The 21,719-nt window shown below is 39.8% G+C and overlaps 1 protein-coding gene across 4 annotated transcripts in view; it reads right to left on the reverse strand.

The window, feature by feature from the left end:
• The window catches only part of SOX5 (SRY-box transcription factor 5), a 257,211-nt gene that overhangs the window by 143,054 nt on the left and 92,438 nt on the right, over window positions 1-21,719 (reverse strand). For all 4 annotated transcript variants that reach the window (XM_054386406.1, XM_054386407.1, XM_054386405.1 and 1 more), the window contains exons 3-4: window positions 15,797-15,883; window positions 2,265-2,437 (exon numbers count right to left, since the gene is read on the reverse strand). In XM_054386406.1, coding sequence (XP_054242381.1) covers window positions 2,265-2,437; window positions 15,797-15,883 — 260 coding nt within the window. The remainder of the gene's footprint in view (window positions 1-2,264; window positions 2,438-15,796; window positions 15,884-21,719) is intronic.

Consider the following 21,719-nt stretch of genomic DNA (forward strand, 5'->3'; position numbering starts at 1 on the left):
CATAGTTAATACTAGTGTGAAAGGGAATCTGATGGAAAACGTTGTGCTGGGTATCAAGAGAAGGACTGATGCAAAAAACTCTCCCCTTTCACCACCTGAAATGGCACTGTTAAAATTCCCCCTAAAAGTGAGCACTCATTTGCTCCAACTTGCTGGAGGAAGAACAATACTGGCAGAGAAACTGCAAAATAGTAGGAGAAGGCAGGAAATGCAAAAAAAAGAGGCTGGGCAGTAATATTCTTTTTATGTTTGGCACCACCTATTACAAAATTAAATAAAAAATAAAGGAAATTTGACATCCAGGAGGGAGGCATTTCCTTGATGCAGAAACAGACACAAAAGAGACTGGAACTGGGTTTAGGAAAAATCCCTGCCTCTTCAATGTGCCCATCAGCTGAAAGGAACTAAGGAGGCAGTGCAAGGCAACACAGCTCAACACTGAAGCTGATTTATAGAAGCTGACGGAGTTCTCCTAAGTGTCTTCTTAAAAACCATGTGCATTTTCCATAAGGAAGGACTTCCACCCTCCTCCATTGACTACATGATTGTGAACCTCACTGCAGACACATTTTACACATGGTCAAGGAAAAAGCTAACAGTATCAAATTAGAGTTCTCAGAGGGCTGTTGGAGATAAACTGTTACATACCTCAAACTTAAAAAGTAAACTTGAACAACTTTCATCCGAGTCATCACAAAAGCTCTGCTCTCATGAATAGATAGCACAGCAGTACAAACAGAAGGAGTATTGCTCCTTCCCTGTGGTATATGTACACATCTCAGGGTCAGATGGGAACTTATAGATACTTACCGGGAGAAATTTTGTGCATTCTATTATTAAACTATTAGCAGAAAAAAACTCATGGTTAATTCTACATCTAAAAGATTTTCTTTCTAGAGGCTCTCCTTAAGCAAGCCAAATAATTTTTATCAAACTCTTTTTTTGAAAGTTTGGTTATTTTGATTTCTGTAGAATGCAGAATCATACACAATGTCTTAAATTCAAAGAAAACCTCATTATCCTAATAATTATCCTTCAGGATTTCTTCCAATTTTTTTCCATTCTCTCAATTTTCTTTTTCATTTTCAGATCTCTCAGCTGTCCTGCAGCTGTAATGACTTTAAAAGGTAGAGCAAAGGAAACAGATCCTGCAGGATATCTCCCCGTAGAATAATCTTGCCAATTCCACTTTTAACCATAATCTACCTCCTCCATACGAAGAACATACAAATTCTCTAGTTAAACAGATAAGTCAGTTTTGTTCTCCCAATGTGGGAGTTCAGGTATTAGGTCAAAATCCCCAATGTTTAAGATAAGGTTTCAAAATAATGAAAAATAGGGAAAACCAAGGCTAAAATGTCCAGAGGTGTCAGCAGTAAGTTTAGAATCTTGAGCCTTGTTTGGTGCAAGATAAACATTGAAGTATGACAACTATGACAGATTTTAAAGAATTTTGTGAGTTTCATGAAAGTCACATAGCTGCAATTCTATGATATAAACTAAATCTCATGACAAGCTGAAATAGATGGTCAGGCAGACAAAAATGCTTTCACATTAAGAGGTATCACAATGGACTCATGACAAAATTTTAAACCAGATGTCTAAGTATTCCCAGATCATGTTTAGGTACAAAAAGGGATAATCATTTCTGTTAAAACTTGTATGGTGCAAATTTGTTAGAAAAGCTGTGTCCTTACATAAAATATCATGTGTCCAAGTGTGCATGCTGGAACTGCTCACATGTGAAAACACGTCTGAGTTTTCAGCACAGGGCATATTTGCAAGAGCTGAAAATGAAGCCTCTCAAGTGTAGAAGAAAAATGTTAACACTTGTTCACTGACTTTATATAGTTTTTCCCCTCACTTTTTTCCACAGTTGGCAAAACCAACCTTTTCGTTTCTCACATTACAATCCAAGTGCTGCGTTTTGTTCCTTTTATACCTATTCAGCATCACCAAATTCAAGCAGCATTGAAAGATTACTCAAGAGGGCTAAATTTACATGTTTATTTTGTTCCTATTGGACAAGAATATCTCCACAATGGAAGGTGGACCTTTTTAAGACAAAGAGCACCATTTACATATCGCAAATTAAAGAATTCTTCCAATATGGTTTTGTTCAAAGTTCTTCACCTAAGTAAACAATTGGGGAAAAAAAAAATGGATGGCCAGCAAATTTGAAAGTATCAACTCTAAAAGATTAACTATTGGAAAGTCCTTCTAGAAAATTATTTAATCTGAAAACCACTATAATAATCACTCACCTGTTCTTGCTGCTGCTTAGCCAGCTCCATTTGCTGGCGTTGTTTCTCAATCTGTGATGCAGCCAGTTTCTTCTGTTCATCATGAGCTGCTAGCAGCTGTTCTCGCAAACTGGTCAGCTGATTGATCATACCCATGAGTTGCCTTTCTTTCTCAGCGAGGCTTTCTGGAGTCCCTGGGCATCATATGGTGGGGAAAAAAAAAAAAAAAGAAAAAAAAAAAAAGGAAAAGAGAAGAAATTTAGAGCTAGCCAGGTTTTTATTTTGCATCTTCACTATAAGCATAGCTTTAACAGAACTAAAAAGCCACAGCACATTGCAATATACTGTACATTAGGACATGTTCCTCCACAGGAAAATAAGCCATAGAGGATAATTCCACACACATGCTATGATCTGCTGCCCTTCTTCAACGCTTCCTTGCCCTTTCATCTATTTTCCATTGTTGTTTTTTTTTTTTATCAGATTAATATGGGAAAAAATACTGCCTGTTTTGATAGTTTCAAATTTTAAGCATTGTTTACATTTCATGACACTTCCAGTTTTGAAAGACATCTACATTTTTGTCAGAAAAAGCCACATCAATGCTTTGACACCTACAGAAAGTGTAAGGTGTGTTTTAGCATCCCTCTATAATCAAGGGGAAGCAGAGAAGTCTCTCCTGGGTGCTGGATACCTCTCTCACTCCCCACGCCCAGCTTTCTCACTGTTACTAGCTCAGCTCACAACAGCTGTCAGGATGCTACCTGTTCTATCATCTACAGCTGCCCTGATTAGGATGAAATTATATACTATTTAAATTGTCACTAACTACTATTGCTGGTGCTGCCACTGATGAGTATTTTTGAAGGAAGAAGTCTTGCATAAACGGATCAGAAAAGCTGACTTAAATGCAACTCTCCATCTCTCGCATTTGTACTGCCATTAGATGGGTTTTTTTAATAGAGGAGTTCAGTAGACACAGACAGAGGAACTGACTACCTCACTCTCATAATCATTCTGTCAAAATTCTCCTTCTATGCAGAAGTACAGTGGCTAGAAGGGAAGAAAAAATTCCAGGAAAAATCAAAAGCTATGAATCATACACTAAAACAAAAAGATGGGTACTATTAGGGCATCCAGGATCATTTAACTTTGAATTTAGAAGACTAGAAAATATGTGTAACAGCTAATCCAGATAGCCCCACCACCACCACCCCCTCCCACATGAGTCAGATCCTCTGAAACCCTTTCTCAAACAAGCTTTAGAGAAGGAGTCAGGCTACCAGTGTCTATGCTTCCTCTGAAAATAGCCTGCTTTTGGGACGACCCTGCCACACAAACCTTTCTCAAATACAGGAAGTATTCTTCTGCCAACGTCACCAGTGCACTCCAAGTGAAAAAAAAAAAAGAGAGAGAGAGAGAAAAATTGGCTACTATACTAAACATGTTCCTAGCCAACTATCAGTCAGACATGGCAAAGAGCTACTGGTAATAGCTCATTTAGTCTACCCCCCTGTCAGCGCAGGAATGTTCTCTACTACTATTTACTACGACCTTCTAGATTGGATTTAATGTCTGAAGTGGTGAATCATCTACTTCTTTCTTTGAAAGACTTTACCACAGACTTAGAGGTGTCACTGTTAGGGCCCTTTGCTTTATAGTTCAATTCACATTCATTTCAACCTTGCACTCCCAAGCACAACCCATTTCCTATGTCGGCCAAGTCCAAGCCCTTAACTGCATTTGTAAACAGCATATACACAAGTGGGAAAAGCCAAAGAATCAACATTTTCATACGAAGGAAATGTTAACTTTTTATTAAGATGCTAAAGAGTCATGTGAAAATATTCACATCATGTAACAAAGAGTTACAGCAGTATATTCTCAGTCTCCAAAAAAACTGTGGTACAAGCTGGAAACTTGAGAAACACACTGAAACAGAAACCATAGGACTGTAAACCTGTTCTCTTAAAAGCTGCGAGAAAGAATGGAAGGCAGTGTTAAAATACTAACACTGCTGAAGAAAACACTTTTAACTTAGGATTTTTATTTCAAACATTGGAGACAGAGAACTGCTACAAGTAATGCATTTGCCACCTGGCCATACAATTAATCAGAAATGTCTATTGCCACTCTTCCATCCTTCATCCGTTTTTCCATAGGAAAAAGGGTGCAGTGTTTCCAAGCAGCATAGAAGAATTACCCTAGAAAGCAGCCCCTTCCTTGTCCTATCTGCAGCTAACATGTTGGTCTACTGTAATGCTCATCTAATGAAGACAAGGAGTATGCTGACACTGGCAGCATAACAGTCTAGGCAGACTGAAACATCTGAAAACTGAGTATTTTTGTTATTTTTTTCAGCAGAGATTTTATTCCAAACTTGGTCAGTGTACACAAGAAGGAGGGAGGTAGAAAGGCCTAGTGGGGGAAAGAATACACAGAATTGGCTTAGTCCTAAAGGTAGAGTAAGCAAAAAGAAATCACCGTCATATAAACTGCTTGATAAATATACTGACACACATCAAATATCTTCAGTTGGTACTGGTTCATCAGTGTATTTTGAGCTCCCACAGTAGCTTTCAGCTGGGAATCAAAAAGCATGTTGTAAAGTTAAATTAATCTCCACCACACCTTTGAAAGGTGGAAAACTGTTTCCATATGTGTAAACTGACAGAGGTCACAGAGCTAGTTACCAACAGCAGCAGCAAAAGAAATGTTGATACCCAGCCCTGTGCTCCAGAGTTCAGACCATCCTTCTCAAGAGACAGCAGAACGCTCCACGTGCCAATGCCCTGCCCATGACATGAAACAACTGCAGAACCACAGGGCCATCCACCTACTGCAGTTCCCGTTTTAATCTGATTTACCTAGAGAGGAGGACAAAAAAAAAAACACCAAAAACTTTCCTTCCTGGGAAAACAACTGCTTTATTTAAATAGCAGGAACAAGAGGAAGATCTGGATAACTCAAAGCAAGTGGTCAGGACAATGAGGTTGCAGGCACACCACAACTGTACAGTGAGGCACAAATCCACCAAACTAAAAACTGAGTAATTGTGAAGAGATTGAAAGAAACTTTGAGATGTCCAAAGGGAGTGTAGTGTCTACTAGCTTAGTAAGTACAACACATAACTACTCCTTTGGTTTATAAACTGGAGTGGAAGTAGTCTGACAAAAGGCAGCCTTCTTGCATTGTATTTCTTGAGCAATTTCAGTTTGCTAATAAACCAAAAGGGAGAATTTATCAGTGTAGATTTAAAAAAAAAAAAAAAGTTGGAGAACAGTTTCTGGAAAACACAGCTTAGTAGGTACTCCATTTTCCTGTAATTATCCTGTCCTTCCAATGCCTTCAATAGTACTCAATTATAATTTCAATTCTTTAGGGTACCGTCCCTTATAAAGTATTCAGACATCCATACTTCTAAGTGACCTACACCAAACCAGACCCAAGAGAGACCAGCCATGTGGATGCACTGGGAGATGATGAGCTTCCCAGTACACTTCCCCTTGCTTTACCCACACATCTACATAAGCCCCACTGACAACGAAGCAGTGTTTGCATTTAGTTTAAATTTGGACTTTTTTATGTTACCCTGATCACCTAGCACACTTTTTCTGTAATTTCTTCTGTGGCAATGGCCAGCTCAACCGCTGCCATTTACAAATTACTTTGCATAACAAATGAAGGCCAAACCCTACTTGACTATTATTTGATGGTGAGCTGAGGGCAATGGCTTAGTCATTACTTAAGTAATGTGATAGGAACTAAAACACACTGCAGAGTTAAAAGCACCAGTGGCCATTTTTGCATTACTTTCTAGGTGCTGTGGATTGTAAGGAGGCAAGGTTGGTGGACTTCTATCATCACTGTTTTTTCTCTGTTAACTCACATGAGATCTAAACCTTTATCATCATGTGAAGTGTCTTGGCAGCTTGGGGATTTCCAGTTTAAGAATTCTGTAGCTTCCAATATGTCAGTGTTTTAAGTAATTACAACACCAACTGCATAAAGAGAGTTGTTTATATTATACTGCTTGGGAATTAACGACTTATTCCCATGGCTGGTAACACTACTAGAACCTCAGGGAGGACAATCCACACACCCCAGCAGCTACTTTTAGCCACTTTGTTATTCAAGTCACTTACTGCTGCTCCAAGCAGTGCAGAATTAGGAAAGGTTCTGGAGACGGTCTGTACTACACACACCATGCTTTCACTCTAACCATGCAGTGTGGATGGGAGAAAAAAGAAGTGCCCATCACTACAGTGTATAACTTGACAGCAAGCTAGACCACGTCACACAGGTATTGAGTGAAGAGTAAAAGAAGTGTGGCTTACATCAATGCCTGCCTCAAAAATTACTCTTAATTACCTGCAGATCCATAACAAATACATATTGCACATTTTGTGTTTGACAAAGCTTTTCAACATCAGGCCATCTGCCTTTTAGGAGATTGCCATAGGTGCTCATACCGTTCTGTCTGTACTCTACCACTGGTGTGGCAAAATGTGCATTTTTCACAACTTATCAAAACAACTCAGGCAAGAAAGCATCAAAGTATACTCTATGGGTTGATACAGTGAATGACCAAAAAAAGAAAAAGATGCTTTCCAGATGCGTCAGCTTATTCTCTGTCACCACAAAAAGAGACTTGGGAAGAAAAAGAAAAAAAAACATGTTTGTGGATGCAACACCCACAGCAGATGGCAATAAAAGAAGACTCAAATTAGTGGCATTCTGTATCGCCAAATCTAAAATTCATCTCAGATCAACACTATCCATAATAGTATTTAAGTAGTAAAAGAAATTTACTCAAATGTGAAATAAACTATTACACATTCTTAGTTCTGATTCACAGTCTCAGACTGGCAGTGACAGTAACATTTTAATAAACATTAGAATGAAGACACCAATATGACCAAATGACACACTTAAAGTGAGAAAATGAACAGGAGAAACCTTGGCATATCCACCCAAAACAGAACCAAAGCAATAAAAAAAAAAAAAAAAGGCAGAGAAACTGCTTTTGCAATCAAAACAGTAAATACTTTATTATAATTTATTAGACAGAATGAGAATGTAAATGAGAAATTAAGAAAGCCAATATTTTCTTTAACAGGCACTTTAAGCTTTTGCTGCAAACACTGAAGCGACGAGAATGTTTTCTTGCAGCCAGCCTACAGATCCACTTGCTGCCACACAGCAAACAGTGCATTCTGCAAGGGGCAGAGACGTGGCAAGGCTCTTCTCAATCCCAGTGACATGTCTCAATTAAGCTGCTAGGAACATTAGCAATCAGGGGTGCTCGTGTGCATGCTCACACACCCCCATACAGACAGTGAAATGTATCCCCCGAGTCAGTTTACTATCAAAGTAATTACGTAAATAGCTTTTGAACTGTCAGCATCTGTCTTTCAAAGAAAAAATCAAAGAAAACAATGTGTGAGTACAAAGCCTGGAAGACACAATACTACTGTGTTATGTTCATATCATTAACTATGGTTACAAAAGGGAAAAAATCCTCCTGTATTTACAAAGCTTTGTAGAGGGGAAAAATATTAAATGGAAATAAGAATATATATTGAGGTGCCCTGTATTAAAATAATGTTATGTTGAATAATAATAATTAGAGTGTGCAGTATAGAGGTTTTTTTGTTGTTTTTTTTTTTTACATTTTAATCAATAGCTAATTGGTCTTCACAAAGACTGTGAGCAGGTAGAAAGGTAGTAGCATGCATTACCATTTTTAAGAGAAAACTCAGATGTAAAGTTTTAGAAACTCACCTAAAGTAATTCCTAACTTTACACACCATAAAATGTTTCATTGCTGGCCTTGCTGAAGTCACTAGAAATACTCAGTAAATCCAAGAATTTCTCCTCTGACTTTAACAGAGATACAGGCTAAATAATTAAATCTTTGCTTGATCCAGTTTGGTATCAGTTACAGTTCTAGCCAAAAGGACCCTATTAACGAAGCAATTACTGACACCATTCGATTAACTAAGGAATGGAACCATGCCACAACACAGTTTCTGTGTAACTTTACTCTGATGTGACAACAGGGTGATAACATAACTACAACCTATACATCAGCTAAGAAATGAGTCATTTTCAAGCATTTCCTGCAGCGGTGTGTTTTTTCAGTGTGATTTTTAAGCTGGGGACATAACAGTTTTGATACAAAATTGAGGAAGAGCTGAGAAGGTGGTTTACAACCTATTACAACTATAACTAAATTGTTCTCAGAAGAATTAAAACTCCTGCTATTATATCCAAAGAACAAATACAAATGTCAACAGTCCATAAAGTATCACTTTTTCATTTTTCCCCAGTATCTTAAGAGTTTCATTCTCATCCCATTGTCAACTATTTGTATTTTCCCAACTCCCACCCCAGTTTTAACTTTGCTACTTCAGAAATCCAAACCCAACATGACTCTGCTCAGTAAGGAAACCAGAAAAGTAAAATAGACAGGCCACTTAGTCGTCTTCTGCTTAAAAGCAAACTAATCTTTGTCACGCTCACCCTAAAAAAAAAAATAAAATCTATTTATAACTTGATTTTAAAGAGGAGTATTCTCCCTTCACTGCACAGACGGCTGTGCTGCTGACACCACCCCCAGTTGTATATGTGAGGCAATGGGGAGCTGGTGTTACGTGCCTTCAGGAAATGTAGTCTGATAAACAGATCTTACTGACTGAGGTAAGTTCAGAATTTAAACTCTTCTTTCCTCTGTCTCTGAAAGGAAATGTCAGATGTTTATGACCAGGCAATGACTATATACTTTATGTACTTGCTTGTATGTGTTGGTGGGTGGATGCGGGCATGTGCTTGTGCACATGTGCAAACCCCTTGATGCTTCCCTAATCAATACTTCAGAGAATGTTTTATTATGGACTGGAACACAGCTTTTCAGGACAGTAAATCCTGGAGCTATCAGGATACAAACATCTAAAACCTGGCATTTAAGTATTTAAGTCAACTTCACTACACAATGACTGCTATCACTTACAACTACCTACCTTGCTAAATTGAATTATTTCATCTGATTGATATGGGAAGTCAGCATAATAAAAGAAAATTTTCTGACTGCTTTTCACTCAGCAAGCCACAGGCATCAGAAAAAGAAACAAAGAAAGAAAAAGCCCAGAACTGAATTTGATTTGTCTGGACCTACATTAGGTAATGAATCTTCTGCTTGACAAATAAAAATCCTTTCCAGAACAGCAAGCTAGAAAGAAGTTATTTCAGCATATGGACAGTCTTAATCTTTTAGGTTTCAGTGGAAGACTTTGCAGAACGAATAAAAACAAATGATGAACAATTACTCTCTTTTGCCATTACTACCCTCAAGAATTCATACTCTGTGGGGACAAAAACATAACTGTCTGCTCTGTAACAGACCAGCACATTACTATTTCACAATGCTGGGAAGAAGCTGTCAGGGAGTATTCTTTATTTGCTGTCAGAAAGTTTTGGTACAGTACACTGCAAACAAAGCTTGGTATTCAACCAGGTTAGTAACTTATTGTCAAGGTTACAAAAGGAATAGACAACATTTGCATTGAGACTATTTCTCAAAGGTTATTCATTGTTGTACTGTCTAGACAACGAGCTAGGACTAGGGTAGGGAAATAGCATTTGCTGCTGGAATTCTATGCAGTTAGTAGGAAAAAACAGTTTAAAATGTGTGTATCTGCTTTGTTTTGACAAACTGGTAGTGGTAGCTCAGCAACACTATCAGCCCATCTTCCAGGTAGTTTTAATAAAAGGAAGAACTGCTTCAGGTCCCCTTTATTATCCAACCCTAAGGATGATTTTCCAATATAATGACTTGGACTCCATATGTTCAAACAAAATGAAGCCATTGGCATTTGCTACTTTAATTAATTCAATTTCATTCTACTTTCTCTATTAACTTCTCAAAAATTAAAGTTGTATTTGTTTTAAATAGCATCTGATTTTTTTCTGACCCAATGAAGTACCTTTACATAGAAAATATAAGTCCACAACAGCTCAAATTTGCTGCTTCGTTACAAATTCACATTTTTTGCACTTTAGATGCTTTTTAAAAGCTTCCTCCAATCCTCCTTCCACTAACTCAGTTTCTAGGGTCAAACAGGAGCAGCTCCATCCAGTCACAATCTCCATTTTCAAGCGTTCATTTGGCCTGAAAGAAGTTCTGCGTTGGTGTGCTTCAATTGGCACTGTCTACTCCTCTGCAGCCTGAGAGTATCAGATTGCTTTGTGATCAACCTCCACTATTTCAGCAGCTGCCAAATTTCCTCTCAGAACTTCGGTTCCCCTGTGTGCCACAGGTGCCCCCACTCCAACACGTCTGAACTATTAACAAAGGACTAAAGCTCACTGTCAGCAATTTCCTACTGTTAAACACCCCCAAGAAAATAAACACAGAGAAGAAGATACTAAGTAGGTTGCAATACTGAATTTTACAACAGTTAAAAGCTGACAACCAGACATATCTTACCTCCTCCACTTACGACTCTCACCCTCCTGCTCTCCCCACTCCAAATACAATACTATCCACAAAAAAATAATGCAAAACTTCCACATCTGACACAAGTTTGCAAATATTTTTCAACCATTCATTTGTCAATACAAAGTCACACAGCTCCTAAGAAAAGTGTGGAGCTTTCAGACCTCTACTGGGGATCTGTGCTTTATTAGTCAAAGATTTAAACCCAGTGTATTCCCTGGGAATAATCTCTGTCCCCTTCCCCCTCCTCCTTTTCCCATCCAAATGTAGAATTCCCAGCTTCCTTGTCTTCAGTTTACAGATTATGCGATCCAAAGTGTCACTCACTGGATTACTGCACACAACCTGAGCACTACCCAAAGCTTACTTGTCTTCAACTTGTCCAGCATTACTTAAATGGAATTATCCGTCACAATCCATACACCAAATCTGCATAGCCCACTTATCTCAAGATTCTGTGTGTCACCTACCAGATTATCCGTTTTAATCCATACATTGAATCTACATAACATATGTCTTTAATTCATGGGCTCTGATGAGCTATAGTATCGCTGAATGGATTATTTCTCTTTATCCATTATTGGCAGTAGTAAGACAGTTCACTGCATACTCGCTCATGCCCCATCTTCTGAACGTACAAGCAAAATCAGAGACTTCAGCAAACACAGCTCTATCACACATCAAACACAGCTTGATGTAATACCTGCACTGATACTTCCTGTAACATGGAAGCCAGTTTCTTGCACAAAACCAATGTCTGTGTTATCATGCATTAAAGATTAGGATTGGTAGACTAATCTTGCTTTCCATTGCACTCATAAATCCGTGGTTACTTCAGTACAATCTTTGGAGTCACCTAGATTTAAATGACTTAAAATAGAAGGAAGAGCTGATTTTACTCTAACGATGATCCTTTCACAGTAAGTGAACAAAGCACTTCACCTGAGTTGTTTAGGACCTAACCTGTACAATAGAAAATGATTTTGAAACAACAACAAAAAATATCAGGTTCAGGCTTGCCCAGTCTTTTTTGAGAGATTCAGGTGCAATCACTGTTAACAATGCCCTCGCTTCAACAGAAAACCAACTCCAAAAGATTAGAAACAAGTTAGTTTAGCCTTTTGTTCCACACACCTATTCAAAATTAGCTAAGTGGAGAACATAAAAAATATGTATTATTATTTCTTGACAACTCTTGATAAGGCAGAGATGGACAAGATTAGCAGAAAGCCTTTGTGTACACGGGAGGAATTTTAAAAAGAGTTCTCATCATGGTTAAAGCTGCCTCACTCCCATCAGTTAGCAAGACTTTTCACCTCATGATGAACCCGGGGAAGGGGGGGCCAGCACCATTCCCTGAAGTCTGCTCAGGGGCTTGACACTAGTGAAACAGAAGTTTCATGTTAATTTTCAAAGTTTAGGGATGGCCACTGACATTGAAGAGCACAGAAATAGATTTCTTTTACCTTTTGCTATCATCAACGCACTCTACAAGCTGCATCTGCTTTGTAGGAAAGCAACCACTTTGAGCCTGCAATTCAGACATCAGGCAGCTACGCTGAAGGCAGAAAGGGGGTATAATTTTCCTTCATGTAGATGATCGGTTTGAGACCTGAAGTTCTCTCTGCTCCACTGAATCCAATAAACTGCATTATCCATGAATAATCCAGAGGCCTTTTGAGCCCTGTTCTTGAGTATCATGGATATAAGCAAGCTTGAACAGGCTTTAACTGATTCAATATACAGTTTTACATATTTATTTAAAAGTATTTCAATGTAACAGCATGTTTTGGGGGGTTTACTATAGACTGACTTGTTTTGAACAGTGCAAAAATTCTATGGATTTCAAAACAAAATTTCTTAAGAAATCTCCAATGCTAAACTTGCATTTCTGTATTTAGCTCCAGACTACCTGAACAGAGGCATTTGAGTTAAAATTTCTGAAGATATGAAAGTTTCTCAATTTTGCTCCATTTTACAACTTGCAGTACCTTTTTGTCAAGCCCTGGAATGAAATAACTACATTTCCTTTTCCATTAATAATGGGACACATATAGACCCTTCCAACCGTCCGTCATCTTGGCAAGTTTGTAGCTAGACCTCTGCAGATACTGTGATGGTTCTCCTATTTTACAGGCATGCAGACAAAGAAAGCAGGTCTTAAAGTAGCTGCTGAAAGTAGTAAAGCAATTGAGAGGAACAAGTGGGAGTCTGCTGACTTCCAGCCATTCGCCAACTCTCCTATCTTTAATATTACTGCTTTCTAACTTAACAGAAATAACGCTAATAGAAAATAAAGTCTTCTGCTCCATCTCCCTTTCTTTTAATCTCTCCCAGAGAATAAAACTCAATGGCAATAACACAAACTTGGGCATTAACAATATGTAGCCTAGTACAGAGACTTTAGCACATGACGTACTAAAACTCCCCCAGATCTAATGAAAAACACAATGAGATTTTGAACAGTTAAATGGAAAAAACTATTCAGTACATAAGACAGTTGGGCAGTACAGCTTCTAGAGCTGTCCACATTCCAGGGTGTATTAATAATAAGACACTGCTTGTGCAGGGTTTCCAAATATCACTAATAAAGAAATAAAAAAAATAATAAAAATACAGCTGCTAGGCCAAATATAGAGAGAAGTTAATTAAAAAAAATCACAACTGGAAAACTTAATAACTGTAAGTTCCTATAGGACAAAAACATTTTCTACCATAATATGTGTGTGTGCACACGTAAGTGACTATAAAGCAGCTCAACTCGCACACCTTTCACGTCGACTCACTAAATACAGCTGCAATACAGCTGAGCCATTGTTTGCTGGCCGCTCATGGCTGGCGGTGCCATGAAAACCACATTCCTGGGCACTAAATAATCAGCCTGCCTGACCCCCCAAGAACCTGTAAGTCAAATTCATTTACCCCCAGAGGGCAATGCTCTATTGTATCCTCCCTCCTTTCTAGCCACCTAGGAACAATGGACAATAATTGCAACTGTCACGGCAGTCAGTAGGAAAAATAAACCAGTGCCTGTTTTCACAGCTTACTGCCAAACCTGATCCAAACACCTAATAACCATGCCCCCAACCACAGAACCACAGTCGCACTAAAAAGCCTCAGATGTGAGGCTTTTGAACAGAGCTAGAAAACAATAACTCGACTTGTGTTCAAAATATGAAGCTAAAAAACAAAAATTAAAGCAAAGCAAACTCTTCTTTGAGGCTGTGCTGTTGCTCCTCATCCTCCCCCCAGGCAAGACTGAAAGGACTGAAAGCAGCATATAGCTGCTGCTGCTGCTTTCAAGTTTAGCTTGTGAAAGGAAAAGAGAGGGAGAAAAAAGATTGCCCTCCAACAGAACAAGATCATAGGGACTGGGAACAGCCCGCCTTCTCAGTGTACAGCATTTTTCAGAGCATCTAAAGCATAGGAGAATCACTGGGATCCTTTTAAAGGTTCCAGCATATCAAGAGTTAAAAGACTCCAGGCAACACGCAAGAACTGCTGAAATACACACCCAAAAGTGGATCTGAAAGCCGCCTGTGTACTTTGGGCCTGAAACATCTTAAGGATTCATCAGTTCATGGCAGACGATTATGTTATTTCAAAACAATATGCTTTTAAACCCCAGAACTCACAGATAAGCCCAGTGGCTGCTCTACCTCTTTATGACCTGTTGCTTTATGCACATGAAGAAACTCTGCTCAGCGGGAAAGGAGAACCCAGGGTTTGGCCCCCTGTTATAATAATAACACCTCAGCCTATCTGAGGCTGAAGCACTACATTCTCTTATAAAGTTAATCTACATATGTAACAAATCCATATTTTTGAATTACAGCCTCTTAGGGAAAAGGTAGGGGAAGCAAGCAGAATACTTTCCTACTTGGGTAAGTCAGCAGATGAGTGCAAACTGCCGGTGGCTTACTGATGACAACCTGGAAGGCACATAATTAAAATAACACTATCTTTGCATATGCACCAGTACACTAGCCTCTGAGAGCATGTCACGTTGTATTCCTTACTGAATACTGCCCATGTCTTGTGCAGAAGGTCCTTAAACTTGTCAGGCACAAGATTTGGGAGCCTGCCTGAATGAGGATCTTGGTAGCAGGGACAATATTAGTAAGCAAACAAACCAAAAATAATTGAGAGAAATGAAATCTAGTTTATAAACATAAAGAAAGGGTTTAATTTTAATCTCATCCTACTGCCACATTTCCAAAACAACACTGGCTTGGATTTTGCTACTCCAGATATACCACTGATATAAATGGGGGAAGAATCGGCATCACTGTATCCTTTCAGAGTGAAAATGGCTGCTCTAAACACTAAAATTTTTGACACACATGTATTTTGAGTCAGTTCCTTATTGTAAGCACTGAGGAGGAATTATAAAAACACTAAATTACATGAAAACAAACAACTGCAGGTTCCCTAAAACGACCTCACATATATAAAATGGGGAAATATCTTGGCAAACCAGAAGCTACTGCTGCTGGAGAGTGGTCAAATTTTGTCATTTTCCTTCTGGAGTACAGCTTTAAAAGAACATACTTTGGTGCACAGATGTTGCACGCTGTCTTTTAAAATCTGCACTGACTAATTTTGGTACCTAGAGGTATCATTACACAAACTTTGCTCCATTTTTTTTTCTACACTCAGATAAGAAAAAAAATCTACATCATCAAAATCCGTCCAGAAATTAACAAGGACTTCTGATCACCCTCAGACTTCACAGGCTGAGCTCTGCTGTACTCAGATACTACATAAGCCTGTTTTGAGATGTGAACTGATTTTTTTTCCCCCCCAATTCAGCAATAGGATGTGTCCTCTTACAACACAAAATGATACACGCAACAAAACCTTTACGTAATTCATTCACTTATGGCAATATACTGTTTCATTTATTTGTATTATCACAGATGGAGAGCATATATTTCATTTAAATCCCAAATTACGACGTTTCAATGGGAGGGGAAGAGAAACAAACAAATTTCCATAAAGCCAGAGATATCTGTATATTCATTTTCAATTTGCTTTAGCACAGAAATAGTGTTACCTTTTATTTCTCCAAAGTTCCCTGATCCCATGGCAAGAAGCTTGTCTTTCCAGTCCTTTGATAGTAGCTTTTCAATACTGGGAGTTTCTGAGTGAAGGAGGGGGGGGAAAAAAAAAAAGTAAGCGAATCAACATGACTGTCTACACAATAGAACTCATTAAAAGTCTATCTGCTAAAAATAAGGCCGACCCTATTCTGGGCCCCAGTTTGTAATGACTTCATCAACAAACTGATAAGAGGGCAGGGGAAAAAAAAAAAAAAAAAAAAAAAGAGGGAATGTGTTTTGTCACCTGCTGTTTCAAAACCATTAGCTTTTTCCTCTTGTGGAACAAAGCCCCGGTAATTCTGTATGACAATGGGCACATATAAACCTGCAGTTCATTGTTTTTCAATTTGGTGAACAAGTTGCTGCCTATAATAGATGCCTGTCAATTTCTGGGTGTTAGTCTGCAGTCAAAAAATAATTATGTTGATAAAAGCCAGAGTAAAGAGAGAGAAGGAGAGAGAGGAGCAAAGAATTAGCTCCTAAATCTGCTACATGTAATTATATCCCTCTGAGTGTTTACAATTACATTCACTTTATAATGTGTGTTTAAACATCGTGTGGTGGTAAGCATACTGTGGAAAGATTTTTCCGGTAACACGCACATTATAAATAATAATAAAAAGTTTGGTATGAAAAAAGCTTTAAAAGATTGCAAAATCCAGAGGAGAAAAGGCATTGCTTAGAATGGAAACCCATTATTTGCTCATTTCAGATTCTATCACTTCCTTTAAGAATAAAATAAAATAAATTTGTTCAGTATTTTCAGGAAAAATGTAGCGAGGGTGTGGATGGTTCTGATATTTATGTCTATAACTCTTGTAGTCTGACCCCTTTTTGTGTAGAATTTTAATGCATAAGTAAATATAAATGCTAATAAAATTCAGAGAACATTAAACTCAATTCCAAACAATGTAATTGTATATTCTTGTCAGCATTTAGATGGGTACACAATTACAATAGCTTTCAATCCCACGATTAGCACTGCATTCAGTTAGAAAATGGAGTGTACTAAAAGATAAGTGTCCCAGTATGCTCCATCTAAATAACAATAAGCACACTTATTATCTGGATCTAAGACATATACTGCTATTCTCCACATTTGTGTTTATGTGTATTTGTATTTGTTCAGGCATTTGTTTACCCCCTACTAGGAGCATAAAGGGAGTACATGTTAACTTATCAAAGGGACCGTCTGGCCTAGAGACCATACAATTATTAGCAACTGGTTAATTTTCCCCACAGTAAAAACCATTACGAGCAACCTTGATTATCTCGTTTGGCTAATTCTGCCTTCATCCCTTGAAGCCCCAGCTCGGTGTTGGGCCGGGGCAGCGCTGCAGACCCCCGGGGCAGCTCTGCGCAAGGCGGGCTCGCCAGGCGCCCTCTGCGCGGCCTTCTCCCCTCCCTACAAAGCACTTCTCACACCCGGAGAACGGAGCGAGCCCAAACTCTCCGTAAACCAACCGTACGCAGTATCGTATTAATGCATAATAACTCCAGTGACGCGGGCAGACGCCTGCCCTCACTTTTCACCGTACCCTACACCTCTTCGCGCAGCCCCCGTACTCGGACTCATCCAGCCAAGCAATCGGCCGGAGCCCACTGACAGCAGGAGAGATTTACTGTTTTTCCTCCCGTAAGGATTTTTAGACACGTTGCCACACTCCAGTTGTCTCCTCGATAACCGTGTGCTTCCCGCTCTTTGAGCGGCAGGCTCTCGAAGGACCCGGGATCCCCTGAAAGCAAGTTTTCTGTGAGGAACCCTGGTAGTGCAGTGAAATTCTAACGAAATCGGATGGGGGCTGCTGCAGCGCCATCAACATTTCCGAGCTGGGGCTGACGATACGGAGATGCCGCCACGCTCCAGGCACTTGCAGAGCTACTTCTGAAGTTTGTATGTCCCCCGTAAGCATCCCCGAAGGAAACCATTTTTCCGAAGGTATCTGAATAGGTCACAGAAACGCCGCTGCTTGCCCTTTCCCCCCCTCCCTTTATGCGCTTTTCTGAAAATTCTCGAGTAGCGTGTAAACAGGCCAGAGCAAATGCGGTATTTGCAGTAGAGGGTTGTCAGTCATTAAAAGCTAACAAACCTTTGCAAAGCAGGAATGCGGCAATAGGGATCCATTGTGAGCTGACAATAGGCTCCAGAGCCCCCAGGCACCAAAAGCAGCCCGTCTTACTTTTAAGTCTATTGTCAGAAAAGACCACGACAAAGCTTTTTCCCTGCAGCTAGACAAAATATTCGCCGTGGTGCGCACGTAAAGAAACAGAAGTCTCCTGTCTAACTTGCAGCCTTAAAGCAACAGTATCCGCTGCCCGGGGCTGCCGGGACCCCGCTGCCCGGCATGCCGCACAGCCGCCGCTGCCACCCGGCGGGCTGCTTGCCGGCCTCCCTCCTTCCCTGCCTTTCTCCCGCCCCGCCCCGCCCCGCCGCGGGGACCGCGCCGAGGCACCGCTGCAGCCGCTCGAGGAGCGGCGCCGGGACGGGGCTCGGTGTGACTTCACCGAGGGACGGGGAGGGGGGCAGCTTTGTCAATAAAAATCTTACTGACTTAGTGTCAGCGTCCCCAACCGCAGGACTCGTGTGACAAACGCACGACAAACGTCCCCGCAACCTGACTCCGACGGTGATTCCAGGAGAGCTACAGCAAAGAAGCGGAGAATAATGAATGCGGTGGACGGCCATGTATCAATGACTGAATTTCTGCGAGAATGGTAAAGATCTCAGTAGGAAATCGTGATAAGAGATGTGAAAGGCCAAATGGCAAAATCCCAATAGTAACAATGCATCTGTTCATTAATGTGCGAATATGAGTAATATGAAAATTTAACACAATTATAAGCCTCTCAGCACTCCTGATGGCATAAAATAGATGGGGGTGATCTAATCAGTGCTTCCCCAGTTGAAATACTGTATGTTAACTATTTAAAATAATATTATACAGATTTTTTCCTTTAAAAAACCCCCATGTAATCATATTTAATTGATGTACTAACTTAGTTTCAAACCCCCCTAGACTTGAACTGCAATTTTTACATAAGGCACTTCAACAGAATTTTGATACAGAATCAGTGAATAATTGCCCTTCTGATAATACTTAAAAATAACTTTAATTCTGAAAGACAAAAGCTCTCCCAGCCTTACAGGTTTATAGAGCTAAAGAGCTATATTAAATTACAGCTTGTTTAATTCTATTATATACCATGTTACTATACTGTACTTACATAAAATATACTATTCAGATACTCAACCTATCACATTTCACTAACGGCTTGTGAAACACATTATCCACCATATCTTGGAAACAAACATTTATTATGTCATTCATGTGCCCCATTAAAAATAAGATTTGAAATTTACACATCTTAAATAAAAATAATTGTTTAAAAAGGTTACAACTATAGAGCTTTCATGAACTATACAGGAACAAAGTCTTCTGCTCAGTTTTTTTTTTTTTTTTTGACTCCATTGGGGAGGTGATGCTCTCAAATTAAGAAATAAACAATGTATCTTGTTTGCAAAGGGCTCATCTTCTGGGTTCATTAGAAAGTCAGTAAAACTTCTAATGCTGCCACATACAACATGCAGCTTGAAATTGAGAAAGGTGGCCTGCACATAGGAACTGCTGTTCATGATCCCTACTCCACCAGAGCATTCCTACATCCAAAATCTGAGCTATATTGTAGCAGATTTAGATAGACAGCAGGACAGCTATGAATTGTAATCTACAATTCCAAAAAGCTATAGACAATGTGCTCTGCCATTCTGAGTATCACTACTATTCAGAACGCCTCCTAATTCCATCTTTGAGAGGAACCCATTAGATTTAGCCCCATTTCTTCTTCTGAGCCCCACTTGAGCTAAGAATACCCCCGATCTGCAGTGTAGGTCCTATAGCACACAGTAAAACAATTCGAAGTCTAGCCACAGCACAGTATGAATACATCTACAAGAGAGCTGTTCATGAGTTGTTTGGGAACAGTGATTCATTAATGTTTAGGAAACATTTTTATTTCAGAAAGACTATGAAAAGTGTCAAGTGTTGTTATAGAAGAGGATTACTGGGAGGGCACTGAAGAGAAAGATCAAGACGGACAGAATAACAGGAATCATTAAGTAAATGTTGGCAAAGAGGAGGCTGACTGGATTAACAGATACACAAATTAATCCACAAAAAAATATTTCTGTTGTCTCTATTCTCAGTCATTAGCTCTTTCTAGAGATGTTTACAGCACATTTCATTTTCCTTGTTTCACCCTTGCCACTGTTGCTTGCATATGCTTCTTCGCATCACTGCGTATGGCAATACCCACTGGTGAATGGCTCTCCGACTGTGCCAGCCATTGTGGCAGCAGCACACTGGCTCCTCAGTGCCCCCCAGCCCCGCCACTCTGCCTCCTCCCCTTCTGTGCCAAGCACTGTTGAAGCTGACTCCCTCATCTACAACGAGACCTGGAGACTGATGCCAGCAACAAGCAGTGCTCAGGAAGACCTTCCGCACATGAAACTAAACCACTTTCTCAGTGGTGTAGTAGTCGCATGTCTACTGCTTCGGCTTGCAGATATGCATCAAACTGTACGTGCTGGGCACACAGATACATAGGGTAAATCCTTTTTGTATGCTAATAAGCATGCTACTGTCCTTCTACTTCTGTACTTAAGGTTTAAACATAGCATCGACTTACTTGCTTATAACCCTTCAAAAGTTTTCACAGTGAGAAAGGAGCAGTTTGTTTCTGGGAAGCAGCTGAGGCTACAAAGCCACAGTAAGAAGCACCATTTTTAGGCCTGTCTACTAGACTTCTATTTAATTTAGCTTGCTTCCAGAAGTTGTGTTAATTTTTTCAGGCATTGTAACTCCTCTTTGGGAGTGACCTAATCCTACCCTCAATTCAGTGGCAGTGGAGACACACGCGTACCTGGACCTGCCTCGGCAGTCTTCCAAAAACTCAGTCCCAAAGCACAGCATTCCCTTCAGGCCCAGCCTCTTCGGGAGCTCCTTTCAATCCATGCTCCAAGGTTATGGTCCTGTAAACCCACTTATAAAAGCTTAAAATGGTCTTCACTGCCAAATCTCTTCCTATTACCTCTTTCTGCTCCTGCTGATCATTTACTAAAAGCAAACTTCTGTCTCATACAGCAGCCTACTTCCAGAGAAAAGCATGTAATTCTATCATGCTGTAACATGGGCTGCAGGATGGGGGCTGTCCACCTGAGGCACTTCCAGAAGAGCCGTATTTGAAGAGGAAAGGTGAGTGAAAAGCTCTAACAAAGAGACAACTACAACAAAAGGGAAGGAGGCTGATGTAAATCCATTGCAATTTAGAGGAACAATATGAGTCCTGGAGCCTCCCACTTGCATGGCATCTGGGTGTCTGAGCACAGGTGCTAGCTCAAAGAGATGCCCAAAGTGCTCCCTCCTCTGTAACTACTGTGCAATGACTCTTGTCCTGGGATGAAAGAGAAAGCTTATTAGGACAAAGTAAAAGAAAGATGTTTGGCCTCAGCAAGGATAATGATATGAAGTGTAGCAGAGTGGAGAGAAGCCAGAAGTTGCTCAATAGCCAGCCAGACCACCAGACATTTCCTGCCAACACATTTCATTCCTAGAGGAAGGAGTATTTGGTCAGCACAAATGATCATAAATAAACTTTAGCATTGGCTGATACACCTTCCACTTCTGGCAACCACCTTCCTTTATATTATGAAAGAGCTGGCAAATTCTCTCCATCTATTACTCACTCTTTTCTTCTGCTGAAGTCATAAATACGTTACACCTGTTGGCCACAGTTCCACTCACTGTTTCTGCAAACCTCACCTATCAACATGCCACCCCATGGGCAGTCTGTCCTGTATTGATGCACCACAACAAATCC

Source organism: Indicator indicator, chromosome 14, assembly GCF_027791375.1.
Source record: "Indicator indicator isolate 239-I01 chromosome 14, UM_Iind_1.1, whole genome shotgun sequence".
Classification (NCBI taxonomy): domain Eukaryota; kingdom Metazoa; phylum Chordata; class Aves; order Piciformes; family Indicatoridae; genus Indicator; species Indicator indicator.